Genomic DNA, 13,447 nt, shown 5'->3' with positions numbered 1-13,447 from the left:
ATGGACTGTGTTCAACCTGATTAGCTTGTAGCTACCCTAGTGCTCAATACAGTGCTTGGCACAGAGTAAGCATTAAACAAATACCATGAAAAAAAAAACCAACCCAACGGAAAACAAGCCTGGAAGTGTTTCAAGAGGGGTGGGAGAATAAAAAAATGGGGTCAGAGGCGGCTGTGAGATCCAGGAGCATTAGGACAGAGTAGAGCCTGTTGGATTTGGATATAAGGAAGTTATTGGTGATGTTGAAGAGAGTAGACTCGGTAGCGTGAAGGGGTCTAAAGCCTGATCGTGGTGGGTCAAGAGAGTCCCTGGAGAAAGTGTGAAGGCAGAGGGTATAAGTGATCCATTCCAGGAGTTGGGACAGGAATGGGAGCAGAGAAGATGGGGGTGGGGTGGGGGTGATAGCTGGATGGGGTTGCAGGGTCGAGAGTACTTGCCCTACCTCGTAAGCAGCTCTCCCACTGCTGAGTTCTACGTGGCTGAGTTTCGAGTCGGGGAAGAAGAGTGGACAGGCCCAGTTATTAGCGGCAGGTTCGGTCTCCCTCACAGGCCAGCTTCTGGAGAGCTGCTGGTTCTCCCATTATGCCAGACTTCCGCGGGGCAGAAATGCATTTTCCACACTAAGAGGTGGCACGTTAAATTTATTTAAAAATTAGAAAAGTCTCTCCCAGATGACTAGGAAAAATGAAAAACCTGTGAAAAATAAGCTGGGGGAATGGCCCCAGCCACCCGACGCCCATTTATAGGATTGCACAGAATTTGGAGGTGTGTCTCATGCCCCGGCAGAACCTGGGCCCTCTCTTTGCGTTTCCTGCCCCAGAGTCCGGGCGGGTGACGATCGGGTCGCTGTCCAGAGCCCGCTTCCTCTGGACTCGGTGCAAAACGATTCTGTAGGCCCCGGTGATAGGACTCCGGGCGTCTCGCCCCTGGTTATTCCGAATGTGCTCTTCAGTAATCCCCAGCGCTTCCAACGCGGCCTTGACCTCGCACTCCTCCTCCCGGAGCCCGCCAGCCTCTGCCAGATGGCGGGGATCCAGTCGGAAAGGCTCCAGGGGCAGAGGGTACCGCATCCCTCGCATCCAGGCATCGCTCATGATGGCGTCGATGCCCAGTCGCTCGGCGGGTGCCGGCTGGAGCACGCCACGGATCAGCCTCTGACAGGAGAGGGAGACGTGGGCGGGCAGGCCGAAGGCGCCTTCCAGGATGCACTTCTTCAGCTTGGCCACCGTGTCGGCCCGGAACGGCATGGTGCCCGTCACCATGAAGTACAGGAGCACCCCCAGAGCCCAGACGTCCACGGATGTCCCCACGTAGCGCTCGTCGCGGAAGAGTTCGGGGGCCGCGTAGGGGGGAGACCCGCAGAAAGTGTTCAGCATCTCCCCTCGGTGGCTCACCGTGCTGAACCCAAAATCCCCTACCTTCACACAGGTGTTGCTGGTGTAGAACACGTTTTCCGCCTTCAGGTCTCGGTGGATAATTTGGTTTTCGTGCTGAGGGATGAGGAAGGAGAAAATGTCTTTACTTTCAACTTCAGGCTGAGAATAAGAAGGGGGTGAAGTTTATGCTGAGCCCGAGAAGAAACGAAGGCCCCAATAAGAACGTGGATCTCAATCATCTGGATATTTCAGGAGAAGGTTATTTCAGCCTGAAATTTTCAGATATTCCAGGCCAGAGTATATCTTGGGGGCCAAATTATCCAGGAATCTGCTATTGTAGACCTATCCTTTGACAGCTAGGTAGTCAGGGTTGCTTTATTTGGCCTGGGAGTGAAGGGAACCAAACTTCCATTCCCAAGTTGTCTTCCAAAGTGGGTCTCATGCTACTCTTTAATTCCCAGAGCATGAGAGTGTCAGTCAGTCAATCAATCATATATATTGAGTGCTTAATGTTTGAAGAGCATAGTATTAAGCGATTGGGAGAGCGCAGTATAACAGTATAGTAGATATATTCCCCACCCACAACAAGCTTACAGAGAGCCAGGACGTCCCTCTGTGGGGAATTATTTCTATTTGATTGCTCTTTGTGCCATTCTAGAAATGTACTGTATTCTCATAAGCACTTACTTCATTGCTCTGTACTGAATAAATGCTCAATAAATCCCACTGGCTGATTCCTCTAGAAAGGGCAACAGAAAAGGAACAGGATCTGCCCACTTCCCGCTTTAGACTGTAAGCTTATTGCGGTCAGGGAACATGTCTACCAACTCTGTTGTAGTGTACTCTCCCAAACACTTAGTACAGTGCTCTGCACACAGTAAGTGAGCAATAAAAACGATTGATTGATTTTCATCCTCTTCAAACTCTGTTCCTTCCTCTAATTTTGCAATAACCCGTGTGGGGAAGGGGACAGGGAGACTGAGATATTGACCATCCAGTCACAAAAGTTGGACCCTCCACTTTCCCAAACAAAAATGCCTATAGTTATTGCTAGTTCTTCCCCGAGGGCAGCTAGTACACTCGAGGAGATTGAGTTCAGCTTCTCTCCTCTCCAATTCCCTTTCCTTCTCTGCAGAGACCACAGAGTGAGGAGAAAACAAAGAGGAGTTAGCAGTCCACGCACACATATGCACACCCAGGTCCCCACACAATCACCTCTCCTTTCATCTCTGTCTCACAGCCTCTCATGACCATGGGGCTTTCACACATTCTCTTCCCCCTCCCCTCTCTAAAAAGAATTTATAGTTATTTGTAAGTGGGCTGAAGGGTAAGAATTGGGGTCCAACCCACCTCTTTCTTATTTCCTTCCAACCCACCTCTCTCTTTTTGCCTTCCAACCCACTTCTCTCTTTGTCTCCTCTCTGTATTCAATCTAAGCTCCTGTGGCTGAGCCTTCTTGCTTGGTTTAGGAATGACTGCAGCCAGCAAGAATTCCCCACCGGTGCCTCTACGTGACTCCAGTCAACCTCCTTTCCTATAGAATCCTGGGGCCCGGAGTGTGGGTCTGAGATTTTGAGAAGATTTTAGAATCTACCACGGAGTGGTGTCACAGCGAGTGGACAAAGCTGGGTCCGTCCTGAGGAAGCCTGTCTGTGCGCCTGCTTTGGCCAGTTTGTGAAGTTTGTAAAGGAAGGAAAGGCTGCCCTCAGCTCAGAGAACTGCAGCAGCAACAGCAAAATGGCCCCTCGAAATGCAAACCCACCACTTGCGTAGCCTTCCTCACCTCCTGAGGCTAAGTCTTGGACTTGGGATGCGACAGGCCAAGGGCCCTGAACAGCACTGAGAAGCAAGCAGCACAGTCTAGTGAAAAGAGCACGGACTTGGGAGTCAGAAGAGCGGGTCCTAATCTCAACTTGGCCACTTGCCTGCTGTGTGAACGTGGGTGGGTCATTTAGGTGCTCTGTGCCTCAGTTTCCTCATCTTAAAATGGGGATGTAATACCTGTTCTCCCTCAATCAATGGTATTTATTAAGCTTGCTCTGTGTGCAGAGCACTTCACTAAGTGCTTGGGAAAATAGAATAGAATAGGTAGACAACCTCAGCCCACAGGAGTTTACAGACTAGAGAGGGAGATAGAGAGACATTAAAATAAATTAAAGATGGTCACCGGTCATGGCTCATACAAGTGGCTTTCCTGATTAAGCCCGGCTCCCTGGCTCCCTCTTCCTTCTGCATCATCTATGCACTTGGATCTGTGACCTTTGAGCATTTGATACTTGCCCCACTCTCCACCCCACAGCACTTCTATGTACCTATCTTTAATTACATATAATTATTTATTTATATTAATGTCTGTCTCTCCCTTTAGACTGCAATCTCATTGTGAGCAGGGCACGTGTCTGCTCAGTCTGTTGTATAACACTCTCCAGCACTTAGTACAGTGCTCTGCACATAGTAAGCTCTCAGTAAATATCACTGACGATGGTGACAATGATGTTAAGTACTAAAGTGCTATGGGGCTGGGGAAGAGGTGAATATCATAGTCCTTAAGGGGTACAGACCCAAATGTATAGGTGATGTAGGAGGGAGGGCTGAGACAGGGTAGGGAGGGTTTGGATAGGGGCGACCACATGATAGGAGATATGATTTTAGGAGGGTTTTGAAGAGGGGAAGATTGGTAGTCTATTCAATATGAAGGTGAAGGGAATTCCAGGCCAGAGGGGGGACCTGGGCAAGGAGCTGGCAGTGAGATAAATGAGATTGAGATACAAGTGAGTGGGTTGCTGTTAGAGGAGCAAAGTGTGTGGACGGGGTTGTACTAGGAGACCAGGGAAGTAGGGGAAGAGGGGGAGAAGCGATTAAATGCCAAAAGTAAAGTCAACAGTAAAGAGCTTCTATTCTATGTGGAGATGGAAGAACAACAACTGGAGGTTCTTGAGGAGGGGGCAGACATAGATTGAGCATTTTTCTTTTTAAGAAAAATGACCCAGGGAGCATAATGAAGAAAAGACTGAAGTGGGCAGTGACAGAAGGCATAGAGGCCGGTGAGCAGCTTGATGCAGAGTAGTCAAGGTGGGATATAAGTATTTAGATCAGCACGGTAGCAGTTGGTGGACAGGAAAGAGTGGATTTTAGTGACAGGTTGAATATGTGGATTGAATGAAACAGATGAATGGGAGATAATGCCAAGGTTATGGGTTTATGAGACAGGGAAGATAGCAGAATTGTCCTCAGTGATGGGAAAGGCAGCTGGGGTTTGGATAGGATGATGAGGAGTTCTGTTTCTGTCATGTTGAGTTTGAGGTATTGGTGGGACACCCAAATAGAGATGTCACGAAAGCAGGAAGAAATGTGACACTGCAGCGGAGACAGATCAGGGATGGAGAGGTACATTTGGGAATCATCAGCTTTGACTGATGACTTATCAGGGTAGTTGAAGCCATGGGAGCGAGTGAGTTATCCAAGGAATCAGGTGTAGATGGAGAATAGGAGGAGACCCAGAACTGGGCTGGGGAATAGAAAGGGACCCAGACCTGAGCCTTGAAGGACACCTCACAGTTAGACGGTGGGAGGCAGAGAAGGAACCTGTGAAAGAGATCAAGAAGGAGTGGCCAGAGAGATAGGAAAACCAGGAGAAGATAGTGTCAGTGAAGCCAAGGTTGGCTTCTCCCAAGGAGAAGGGAGTGCTTAAGAGGTCAAGGAGGATTAGGATGCAATAAAGACTACTGGATTTGACCAGAAGAAGGCCACTGGTGACTTTACAGAGGATAGTTTCCATGGAGCAGTTGGGGCAGCAGCCAGGTAGGAGGGGATCAAGAAGAGAAGTGGAGGAGAGGAAGTAGAGGCAGCAGGTGCAGACCACTTGCTTGAAGAGTTTAGAAAGGAATTGTTAGGAGGGAGTTATGAGGGGGAGGTAGTTGGAGGGTGTCATGGGGTTGAGGGAAGGTATTTTAGGATAGGGGGAAATGAGCATGTTTGAAAACAGTAGGGAAGGAGCCATTGAAGATGGCTGTCAGGGAGGGAAGACGAGAGGGGACAAGTGTTTTAATAAAGTGCAAAGAGCTGGGTTGAATGTACAGGTGAAGCTCACTGTGGGCAGGGAATGTGTCTGTTATATTGTTATACTGTACTCTCCCAAGCGCTTAATATAGTGCTCTGCACACGGCAAGCGTTCAATAATTACGATTGACTGACTGAGATCTCTTGCAATCCCACTGGGTAGGTTGGAATTGATTGTTAGATTGACAGAATCTAAGAGGAAGCAGGAGGAGGATGGGAGTGGAGAAGTGCAGGTGGAGATTTGGGGCTGATCACGCCTGATGGTTTCAATTTTTTCGATGAAATAGGTGGTGAGATCATTAGGGGCAATTGATAGGGAGGGTGGGGGGACACAGGATTTGAGGAGGGAATGAAAATCGGAAACCCTCGTGGGCATGAGCACTTCATGGGGCAGGGACTCTATCCTGATTAGTTTATCTCTATCCCAATGCTTGGCACATAGTAAACGTTTAACCAACAGCCCCACTATTCATGACTCTCGCTCTCACCATGTGCTTCACCGCAGACACGATCTGGGAGAAGATGAGCTTGCTTTCCGCCTCGGAGAGCTTCCCCTCGGTGCTGATCTTCCCGAAGAGCTCCCCGCCGCCGGCATACTCCGTGACCAGGTGCACCTTGGACAGCGTCTCCACCACCTCGTAGAGGCGGATGAGGTTGGGGTGGTGCAGCTTCTCCATGCTGGAAATCTCCCGGGAGAGCAGCCTTTGTGTTTTCTGGTCTAATTTGGTCTTGTCCAGGATCTTAATAGCCACTTTTTCTGAAAATCCAAAAGGAGCCTGGGATTTATCGAGTGCTACACAAACTTCGGTAACCTCACGGTACTATTCTAAACCTCATGTCGGGCAGGGACCATATCTGCTACGATTATTGTGTATCTGCTCCAGGGTTTAGGAGAGTTCTTGACATGTAGTACGTGGTCAATGACTACTATAATAACAGTAATTATTATTATAATCCACCAGGTGCCACCTTAGCTTTCCACTCTCTTCTCCTACTATCCCCTAGTTCACAACCCGCCCAATCTAACATATAGCTTTCCTTGCTCTTGACAAACCCGTCTTCTATTCTTTGTTTAGGCCTCTCCCTGTTCCTGGAGCTCCCCTCCCTTTCAAGTCTGTCAACCACTTTCCTCCCTCTCTCCAGATCCTCCCAAACAGTCATCTCCCCAAGAAAGCACCCTCCAACTAACCCAACATCTCTGGTGAGGCCACATCCTCTCAACCTCCCAAACGCACATGTAGAAATTACATTATTTATTCTACATTGATCCATTTGTCCAGCTTTGGTTTACTTTGGTCGTTACCAGTAGTAGGTATGTTTTCCTTGTTCCCACTGAATTTCATATGTATTATCTGTGTCTGTCTGCCCACCTCCTACACTAAACTGAAAGATCAAGAACCAAGTCTTCTATTTTTATTGAATGCTCCCAAGGTCCTAATACAGTGCTCTGTTCACAGGAAGTCCCAGTATAGTACTCTGCTGACAATAGGTGCTCAATAAACACTGATGATGGATCCCTTAAGGAACTTTAGTGGAATTAATTTTAAGTACCGTACCTAAAAAAAAATCCACCAAACCTCTGCCTTTCTTTTCTCAGGGGTCCACTTTAAGCATGATCAAGAATTTAGGGAAAGGAATCAGTAATCTGGGATTGTGCTAATTTAGGGAAAGGGATCAGTCTTCTGGGATTGTGCTACTCTTTTGTCAAAAATTCTTTTCCTTGATTCCTCAAGTGTTTGATTCCTCTAGCCAAGAACCTGGAAATGAGTGACGTGAGATGCCGGGCCAGCGGCTGCCCATGGTGCTGGGGCCAGGCCAAGGGGGCGGCTCTAGATAACACTGGGGGCACTTGGCCAGGGCAAACGCCAAACAGAGCAATCTGGGACTGGTGGTGCAATTGGAAGCAGAGGGGCCTAGTAGACAGAACATGGGTCTGGGATTCCCGAGGACCTGGATTGTCATCCCAACTCTGCCACTTTTCTGCTGTGTGACCTTGAGCAAGTCACTTAATTTCTCTGTGCTCTAGTTTCCTCAACTGTAAAATGGGGACTAAATACCTTTTCTTCCTCATACTTAGACTGTGAGCTCCCTGAGGGACAGGGACTGCGTCCAACCTAATTAATTTACAGAGAAGCAGTGTGGCTTAGCAGAAAGAGCACGAGTTTGGGAGTCAGAGATTGTGGGTTCTAATCTCGGCTCTGCTACTTGTCTGCTGTGCGTCTTTGGGTAAGTCACTTAAGTTCTTTGTGCCCAGTTACCTCATCTGTAAAATGGGGATTAAAACTGTGAGTCCCACATGGGACAACCTGATTACCTTCTACCTACCCCAGCACTTAGAACAGTGCTTGGCACATAGTAAGCACTTAACAAAGACCATCATTATTATTACTGTTATTGTACCTTCCCTAGCGCTTCAAACGGTGTTTGGAACATAGTAAGTGCTTAACAGATACTATAAAAAGAATTAAAAAACCATAAAAAAATAAAATTGGATCACAGATGAGTTAGGATAACTCGTGGACACACCCACAGGGGCACACAAGCGGATGTTCTCTCCTCCTGCTTACACAAACACACGCACACTCACAGACAGCACTATTAACTGGCTGAAGACAGACAGGAGCGAGCATCAGCCACCGCCTCCCTGCTGCCCCTGCCCCGGCTGCCAGGTGCCAGCTTTGAGGGCAGCTCTCTCCTGGCATTCCCAGAGATGGGCCCCAGTTGTGGAAGTTCGGGAAACTGGGTGCCTGGATGCCCTGTGCTGCTTCCAGCAGCTGGAATTCAGCCCACCCTGACCAAGACCTTGGCACTGCTCACCTCACGGGCCTTCGGGGAGAGGCTTCTCCATGCCCACCCGCCCCCTCCTGCCAAACCTTCCTCACAGCTCATCCCCCCTCAAGAGCCCTGCCTGGATTCAGAAACTCTGCTCTTCCTAGAGTTCATTTACTTATTTACCTTGTGTCTACTACTGATATATTTGGTCTCAATTACACCTCTGGGATATTCACCAATTGATGTCTCCTGTCACCTGCAGTAAATCATAAGTTCCTCTAGGGCAAGGACTGACTCCTTTACTGCTTTTGTATATTCTCCAAGAGCTCTGCACAACACACTGCTGGTAGTAATGGCCCAGTACAGTTCTCTGCAAACAGGAGGGGGCCCATTACAGTGTTGTGCACAGAGAGGGGGGTCCAGTACTGCTCTTTGTACATAGAAGGGGTCAAGCACAGTGCCCTGCACATAGAAGGGACCTAGTACAGTGGTCTGTATACGGTGTGTATGTGTGTGGGGTGGGAGGTGGGGGAGGCGGTACAGCAAAGTGCACAAAGAAGGGGCCCAGGATGGCACTCTACACATAGAAGGAGCCCAGTACAGTGGTGGGCACACTGCAGGGGTGCAGTACAGTACCCTGCACATAATAGAGGCCTCAGATCAAGACTCCACATAGTGTAGGTACCCAGAACAGCAAACTGCACACAGAAGATGCTCAGTAATTATTGTTGGTGCTGAAAATGCCATCGTTGGAGGGAGCAAGTGCTCCAGGGCAGACCTGAACCAGCCAAGGCAGCGGCAGGAGATACTCTGTTTCAACTGCTTTTTGTTCAGTGCCATAAAGAAAGGATCACCTGCCCAGCCTGGAACTGGAAACAGAAGCCCTGGGAACCTCTGACTGTGGCTTCCCCTCCTTCCTGCTCCAACAGTACCTGTTGGTCTGAAATCCATGGGTTCAGGGGGAGCCCCCCTGAGGCCAAACTGATTTCAAGTGATCCCTGGCCAGTAGGTACCGCAGGCTTTGGGGCTTCTATTCACGGCCCTGAGGCCACTGTGGAGAAAAGAGTGCAGGCCAAGGACTCGTCTTGATTCTATTTATCGTGATTATGTTATCTTGTTTTTGTCCATCCGTCTCCCCCGATTAGACTGTAAGCTCGTCATTGGGCAGGGATTGTCTCTGTTGCTGAATTGTACATTCCAAGCGCTTAGCACAGTGCTCTGCACATAGTAAGCACTCAATAAATACTATTGAATGAATGAATGGTGCCTCAGGGAAGCATAGTACAACCTTCCTGGGGGGTCTGCAAGGAGACTTGGGAATCAGGTTGGTCTGCTTAGGATGCCCAACAGCCCAACCAGGACTGTCCTGGGCTGAGAGAGTGGAGCGGGTGGTGGTGGTGGTGGGAGGTCTTTCATGGCTAGTCCTTAAAGAGATGACCCCTAGTCCAATTCTAAGCCCATGGGGTGGCTATTAGATTCATTCATTCATTCAATCACATTTATTGGGCACTTACTGTGTGCAGAGCTCTGTGATAATAATAATAATGTTGGTATTTTTTAAGCACTTACTATGTGCCAAGCACTGTTCTAAGCGCCAGGGGTAGAACATGGTAATCAGGTTGTCCCACGTGGGGCTAACAGTCTTAATCCCCATTTTACAGATAAGGTACCTGAGTCACCCAGAAGTTAAGTGACTTCCCCAAAGTCACACAGGTGACAAGTACTGGAGCCTGGATTAGAACCCACAACCTCTCTGACTCCTAAGCCCATGTTTTTCCACTAAGCCATGCTGCTTCTCAGCTTCACTGTAATAAGCGCTAACCCACTCTCCTCCTCTTCCTCCTCCTCCTCTGAACAGCAACAATAAGACCTTGACTTTGCCCAGCAATTTATTTTTCCAAAGCACAATGACTTCATTTTCTCTTCACACCAGCCCAGCGAGGTAGAGAGGAGCTGGTATTAGTTAGACGGCGAGCCCCATGTGGGACAGGGACTGCATCCAACCTGATTACCTTCTATCTACTCCAGTGCTTAGTAGAGTGCTTGGCACAGAGTAAGCATTTAACAGGTGCCATTATTATTGTTCTTATTCTCTTCATCTCACAAACGAGGAGGTGGAGGCCCACGGGGGTTCTCAGCTGGCCCCAGGTCAGCTGACAGACCAGCGGCAGAGCTGGGCCTGGCTGAAACCTGCCTCCCAGACCTTTTTGAAGTTCAGCTGAGCCCCAGCCTTTCCCAAGTTCCCAGGAGTGAATGCAAGGAAAGCCCCTGGGCAGAGCAGAGAGCTGGACAGGGATGGGGGTGGAGTAGGGGAGTTGGGGAGGACATGAGTCCACTGGAGTCCACTGGAGGATCACAGCAGGCAACTGTTCAGAGAGACTCCGGGATTGTCGCTCCCTGGGCCGCCCCCACTGCCACCTGGAAATGTCATCCTTCCTGCGACTGACTTTCCCGTCCCTGTAGACAGCACCACCTTCCTTTCTGTCTCACAATCCCATAACCTTGGTGTTATCCTTGGCTCATCTTTCTCATTCAACCTGTCACTAAATCCTGTCAGTTCAATCTTCACAACATGGTTAAAATCCATCCTTCCCTACATCCTTCCTTCCATTGATTGAATCATTTTTACTGAATCTGCCTGGTTAAATTATTCCCAATATCCCTTCTGCCCTAAGCAGGGTGAGCCCCCTGGGGTCACTCACCGTCCCTGATGCTACATCCTGTAGACTTCCCCAGCTCTTTGAACAGTGCTTTGCATAGAGCTAGAGCTTGAGAAATGCAGTAATAATAATAATAATAAAATTGTTGCAATATAATCTGGCCAGACATAGTCCCTGTCACACATGGTTCTCTCAATCTAAGCAGGATGGAGAACAGATAGTGAATCCCCATTTTACAGATGAGAAAACTGAGGCAAGGAGAAGTTAGGTAATTTTTCCAATACACTTAGGCAATAAAAAGTAAAAGACCCAGTTTTTGCCCCCTAAGGAACTTAAACTGGGTGGGAACATGGACAGTGGCAAATGACAAGGTTAGAGGAAAGGTGAATCTTTTCCCTGGGAGAGCCAATGGCGTGCAGCATCCCGGCAAACCTCGGGGAGGTCGGATGCTAAATGCTCCCAAATTCTTCCCGGTCACTCCTCCAGGTGACGCAGCCAGATGTGGACATGAGGGAACCTCCACTCACCATGTGGCCATGGATTGGGGTGGGGCTGCCAGGCCTGCTCCTGCTCCTCCTCTGGAGCCTGGACTGCAACTCTGCCCCCATTCCCCCAACAAGAGGCCAAGGCTCGGTCCCATCTGGCCTGATGCGAATGGACTCGGGTAGCCGGCAGTGAGGCAGTCAGGGGGTAGGGGCTCAGGGAAGCTGGGGGTAGGGTGGGGTGGTGGTCAGCCTCTGTCCGAGGTGGCCAACAAGATGAAAGCAGCCCAGGGCCGGCAGCCTGCCAAGGTCCTGGCAGCCTACTGCAGCGTCCAGGCCCACCCCCATTCCCCTTCCCTCTCCTTGCCCTCTGTCTTTCCTTCTCCCTGTTCGCCCCATGAGTCTGGGGAGGCTAGTGGCCCAGCTCAAGATCCCTCACCCTCACCTCTCCATGTCCATCAGAGCTCAGGAAGGAGGTTCCATGCAGCTCAGCGAGTGGACTCCATCTGTGATAGCGACCCCAGAGGCTCGAGGTTTCCGCTGGAGAGGGGCTGTTCTGGACAGCTGCTACAGGGCCCAGCAGTATTAGACAGTGTCTACTTCCCACCTGTGTATTCTCTCCCAGAGTGCAGTACAGTGCTCTGTACACAGGAAGCTCTTAATAAACTTCATCACTGCTATTTCTAACCCAAGACAGACCTCCTCTCTTAGGAGAAGCAACATGGTCTAGTAGAAAGAGTACAGGTCTGGGAGTCAGAAGATCTGGGTTCTAATCCCAGCTCTGCCACTTGCCTGCTGTGTGACCTTGGGCAAATCACTTAACTTCTCAGCACCCATTTCCTCATCTATAAAATAGGGATTCTATATTTGCTCTTCCTCTTACTTAAACTGAGCTCTAAGACGGTGCCATGATTATCTTATATATCCCCCGGGCTTAGTACAGTGCTTGGCACAAAGCAAGTGCTTAACAATTTTTCCATCATAGTCATCCACAAACACATCCGATCCTTGCTTAAATCTGTTGGTGTTTTCTGCCTGAACAATGACACAGTAACTAATTCCAACCACTCCTCCCTGCTAGGTGAAAGCGTTCCCCGCTACCAGATTTGAATGGATGGTCCCCTATGGACAAAAGGAGAGGATATTTGTAGGGGAAAAAATCTCTATAAAGATACTCACCTCCATTCTTGGGACATTCTTGCCCCTGGGACAGTGACACAATCCCATCTCATATCTCTGTCCTAAATCCGCCCAGATAAAACTTCTATTATGTGTGACACAGCACTGAGTTGAGAATTCTGTACACACCAGGTGCCTGGCACACAACCTTATTGCCTTACTAATATCGCATCTCCTCTAGCAGGCCTTCTCCAATTATGCTCTCTTTTCCCCAGCTCCCTCTCCCTTCAGTTTCATCTATGCACTTGAATCTGAGACCTCTGGGCATTTGATAAATCACCACCCTCAACTCCATGACACTCAGGTACATATCTACGAATTACGTATTGTAAATCATCAATGAGATCTATTGAATGTTCAGAGAACTGTACTAAGCGATTGGGAGAGTACAACAGAGCTGGTAGACATGTTCCCTGCCCACAGTGAGTTTACAGTCTAGAGGAGAGATGATTTTGATAGGGCTAACATCACAAGCACTTCTTGGTGCAATTCAACACGATGAGTTTATGGTCTAGAGGGGCAGACAGACATGAAGCTCGATTTGGGCAGGGAACATGTCTCCAGCTCTGTTGTACAGTACTCTGCCAAGCACTTAGAGTGCTCTGCACACAGTAAGCATTCAATTAATACCATTGATGATGATGATGATGATGATGATAGCAGATGGCCAACACAGTGACTCTCACACGGCAAGTGCCCGGCATAGTGATACTGAACCTGATAGGCATCCGGCACAGTGCTCTGCATTTGATAAGCAACCAGCATAATGTTCTGCACATGACAGGCACCTGCCACACTGCTCTGCATGACAGGCACCCGACACAGTGCTCTGCACAAGGCAGGTGCCTGATCCAGCCTCTGCATACAGTGGACACTCAGTAGAAACTATGGATTGACTCCATAGGTACCAGACCACTAA

At 49.0% G+C, this 13,447-nt stretch overlaps 1 protein-coding gene across 2 annotated transcripts in view; it reads right to left on the bottom strand.

Annotated features, from left to right (window-relative positions):
- Window positions 1-446: 446 nt before the first annotated feature.
- Window positions 447-13,447, bottom strand: part of NIM1K (NIM1 serine/threonine protein kinase) — a 33,724-nt gene continuing 20,723 nt past the window's right edge. For both annotated transcript variants that reach the window (XM_029059489.2, XM_039911549.1), the window contains 2 exons: window positions 5,924-6,192; window positions 447-1,490 (listed from right to left, as the gene is read on the bottom strand). In XM_029059489.2, coding sequence (XP_028915322.1) covers window positions 741-1,490; window positions 5,924-6,192 — 1,019 coding nt within the window. In that variant the 3' untranslated portion in view covers window positions 447-740. The remainder of the gene's footprint in view (window positions 1,491-5,923; window positions 6,193-13,447) is intronic.

The sequence above is a fragment of the Ornithorhynchus anatinus genome, chromosome 3 (genome assembly GCF_004115215.2).
Source record: "Ornithorhynchus anatinus isolate Pmale09 chromosome 3, mOrnAna1.pri.v4, whole genome shotgun sequence".
In the NCBI taxonomy this organism is placed as follows: domain Eukaryota; kingdom Metazoa; phylum Chordata; class Mammalia; order Monotremata; family Ornithorhynchidae; genus Ornithorhynchus; species Ornithorhynchus anatinus.
The sequence above is the reverse complement of the archived record's forward strand: the minus strand, read 5'-3'. Positions and strand labels throughout refer to the sequence as shown.